This window comes from Apaloderma vittatum, unplaced genomic scaffold (assembly GCF_000703405.1).
Source record: "Apaloderma vittatum isolate BGI_N311 unplaced genomic scaffold, ASM70340v1 scaffold7098, whole genome shotgun sequence".
Taxonomy (NCBI): Eukaryota; Metazoa; Chordata; class Aves; order Trogoniformes; family Trogonidae; genus Apaloderma; species Apaloderma vittatum.
The window spans coordinates 1-3,179 of record NW_009728953.1 but is presented as its reverse complement, the minus strand read 5'-3'; the positions used below and the strand labels follow the sequence as shown (position 1 = coordinate 3,179).

The 3,179-nt window shown below is 55.4% G+C and overlaps 1 protein-coding gene across 1 annotated transcript; it reads right to left on the bottom strand.

Moving 5' to 3' along the window:
- NAGA (N-acetylgalactosaminidase, alpha-) lies at positions 1-3,172 on the bottom strand (the record flags this gene model as incomplete). The annotated part of the gene is made up of 7 exons (XM_009874257.1): positions 1-174; positions 444-587; positions 791-988; positions 1,637-1,798; positions 2,470-2,564; positions 2,837-3,014; positions 3,158-3,172. Coding segments are annotated over 7 exons (966 nt in total), but the record flags the coding sequence as incomplete, so codon positions are not given.
- Positions 3,173-3,179: the final 7 nt, after the last annotated feature.

Below are 3,179 nucleotides of genomic sequence, written 5' to 3'. Positions count from 1 at the left end.
TTACAGAAGGACTGGGTGGAAACCCTTGCTGGGGCCTTGCTGTCTGACACCATGCCAGGGCTGTGCCATGGGATGGAGATACCACATCACCACTCCCGAGGGGTTAATAACAACCGAGAAGCTGTCTCCTGTCTTTAAGCCGCTGATGATCTTCCCGCTGAACACGTCTTGGACCTGGAAGAGAGAGATGGGGGCTACCGGCATTTCCACAGACCTTTCATCTTGAGGTCCAGGCACGGTCACTGACATGGCATGGTGGGACAGGGCACAGTAGCAAGGAACAGGAGGGTGACCCAATGAGTGGCTGCCCATTTGTCTCGGAGGCAAGGAGTAGGACTCCTTCCCCCAAAAAATGCACAGGGTGTCAAAGGAGGGAGCTGGGAAGAGGGTGATGCAGGTGTCATTGGGGCTGCCCCACCATACAGAGTGCCAGTAGGGCTCACCTCATACACGGCATCCTCAGGGAAGTGCAGCTTGGCCAGGCTGGTCGTGTAGAGGAAGGGCATATCTGTCCTCCGGCTGAAGAAAACAAGGGCACTGGCAGCCTGGGACAGCGGGCGCAGGAACACTTCGATGTGGGATTTCTCCTAGGGATGGGAATGGGTGGGTGAGACAGAGCTGCTGGGACCAGCATTGGCCCTTAAATTCTGACCTTGGCCTGTGAGGCTGCTATGCCAGTGGCTCTCCAGCTCCCACTGCAGGTCTCTTGCTTGTGTTTCTCTGCGCTGCCTCCCTCTCTCTCTTTATTGTGACACCCTGCTCTTCCAATCGCATATGCTTTTGCCCTAACCTTGACAATCCTGCGCCCCTGGATTCCCAGGGGGTCCTGGTTGATCCGGATCATCAGGCGGTTCTGCAGGATCTCCTTGGCGCTCGGCGAGATGGTGCGGAGATCCGTGGACATGAGGAGAGGAGCTGCCATCACTGTCCACAAGGCCATTTGGGAGCGTGACTGCTCATAGCTAAGGCCAAAGTTTCCAATGATGAGCTAGAGAGAAGAGAGTGAAAAACAGAAGAGGCAGAAGAGGCTTAGAAACTTGTCTGCTTGTCACCCTTGGTGATGCAGCAGCCTGCTGGGAGGAAGCATGTATAAGACACTTCACATGCACTTTTGCTTCCCCTCAAGCAGCCTACCACTGCTGGGAGATCCCACCCCTGCTAGCTGCTGAGCTGTCAGAAGGGACAAGCACACCCGGACAACTTGGCAGGTATACTTGATTTCATAGAAGGGAATAAAACAGAATCATGAAGGTTGGAAAAGACCTCTACATCAAGTCCAACTGTCAACCCAATACTAGCATGTCTTCTAAACTATATTCTGAAGTGCCATATCTACACATTGTTTGAACACTTCCAGGGATGGCAACTCCACCACTTTCCTGGGCAGCCTGTTCCAATGCCTCACCACTCTTCCAGTAAAGAAATTTTTCCCAATATCCAATCTAAACCTCTAGAGTGCTGAAGGGTTCAATGCAAGGCTTTTCACGCAGCTTAGCTAAGGGCAGCACAAGCTTTGCCTCTCTGCAGCAACAGGGCTCCTCCTCCTGGTGCTCCTTCTTTGCTCTGCCCCTAGAAGGGGATCCCCAGAGATCCTCTGTCCTCATGCAGGGTTGGTGCCCCCCCCACCCAGTCACACCATGTCAGGGTCATTCCAGTGGCCAGGGCCAGCCGCTGGCTGCAGCACGTCCTGGTTTGCAAAGAACCAGTCCAGGATGGAAAGCACACTGTCCCAGGAGTCCTGGATGTCATCGTAGTTACGCCACAGGTTGCAGACCTCTGCCAGGACGGTGTAGTTCACCTGGGGAGGAGCACAGGGTCAGGAAGAGGGAGAAAGCGCCTGATCTGCAAGGTGGGGTAGAAGGAGCAGGCAGATTTGTTGAGAGCTGCAGCATCCAGAAAATGTGTGAAGGGTAGAAGGATCTGGAGAAGGGCAATACCATGTAAAGGAGGACAGTCATATCCCACTATGACTGGACACATCCCAGTATGATAGGATGTCTGGCAAAACAACCGCAGAGGCCATGGGGCTAGCTGCAAGAATGAAGGCAGCTTGGGATTGACTGATGAAAGAGGAAATAAATGCAATTTCAATTCTCAGTTGTTCTCAATTTTTCAGTTCTCAAGGAACATTACTAAAGAGGAACATCCCATTTCAAGCACTAAAACCAGATAAGTCTCTTCTTCTGAGACAAGTCCTGTCATGATCAACCCCACAACAGCTAGGTGGGGCGGAGAGGGCACACCTTAGGGCCTTTTTCCCCAAAACTCCCACCACCTAGTCACAATGGGAAACCCTAGTGTCCCCAGATGCCTGGCAGGGAGGCCACGTCTCCTTCAGGGACCTGCAGCCCCATCCTGCTGGGGTGGAGCAATAGGCAGGGTGAAGCACCTGGCTCCTGCAGCTCCAACAAGAACTCCCCTGTGGCAAAGGGGACACGGGAAACAGTCACTGGACAGAACAACCCTCACCTTGGGGGGGAGCCCCCCCTGATACGCTGGCCAGCTGCAGGAGTAGACGATGGGGTGACCTGTGGCGTTCAAGGCCCTTGCCATTGCTGGGTAGCCTTAGGGAGAGAAGACGACAGCTGGTGAAGGAGGCAGCTGGCAGCAGCCTGCATCCCCGCCCACCAGGCCAGGGCGACCCCAGGCCCGCCCGGCCCCGCCAGCCTGGCCTCCTTACACCACCTCCAGGGCACCCAGACTCCCTCCTCTTTTCCCAAGAGCTGCAATAGGAGACAGGAGGGAAGAACCGGCTGGCCAAGTGTTTCTGCAGATGGCTAGTAACCCTGACCAAAGCAGCAAGGTGAGAAATGCCAGCTGGCTGGGGAGCCTTTACCCTTCGCTTGCTCCTCTGCTGACGAGTAGCACCCATCCAGCTTCAGCATGTCCACACCCCACTCAGCAAAGGTCTGGGCATCCTGCTCCACACGGTCCAGCGTGGTGCCTGGGTAGCCCCCACAAGTGAGGGTGCCCAGGTCGCCATAAATGCCCAACTTCAGGCCCCGGGCATGGACCTGTGACGAGAGGAGAGCTGAAAGGAGGGCATGAAGGGGTCCAAGGTGCCTCCCAAGGACCAGGCTCCTCCATCCCCTCCCAGCTCTCCCACCATGGTGGCATGGGGACACAGAGATCCCCACTGTCCTCAGCAGGCACTCACATAGTCAGCCAGAGCCTTAATG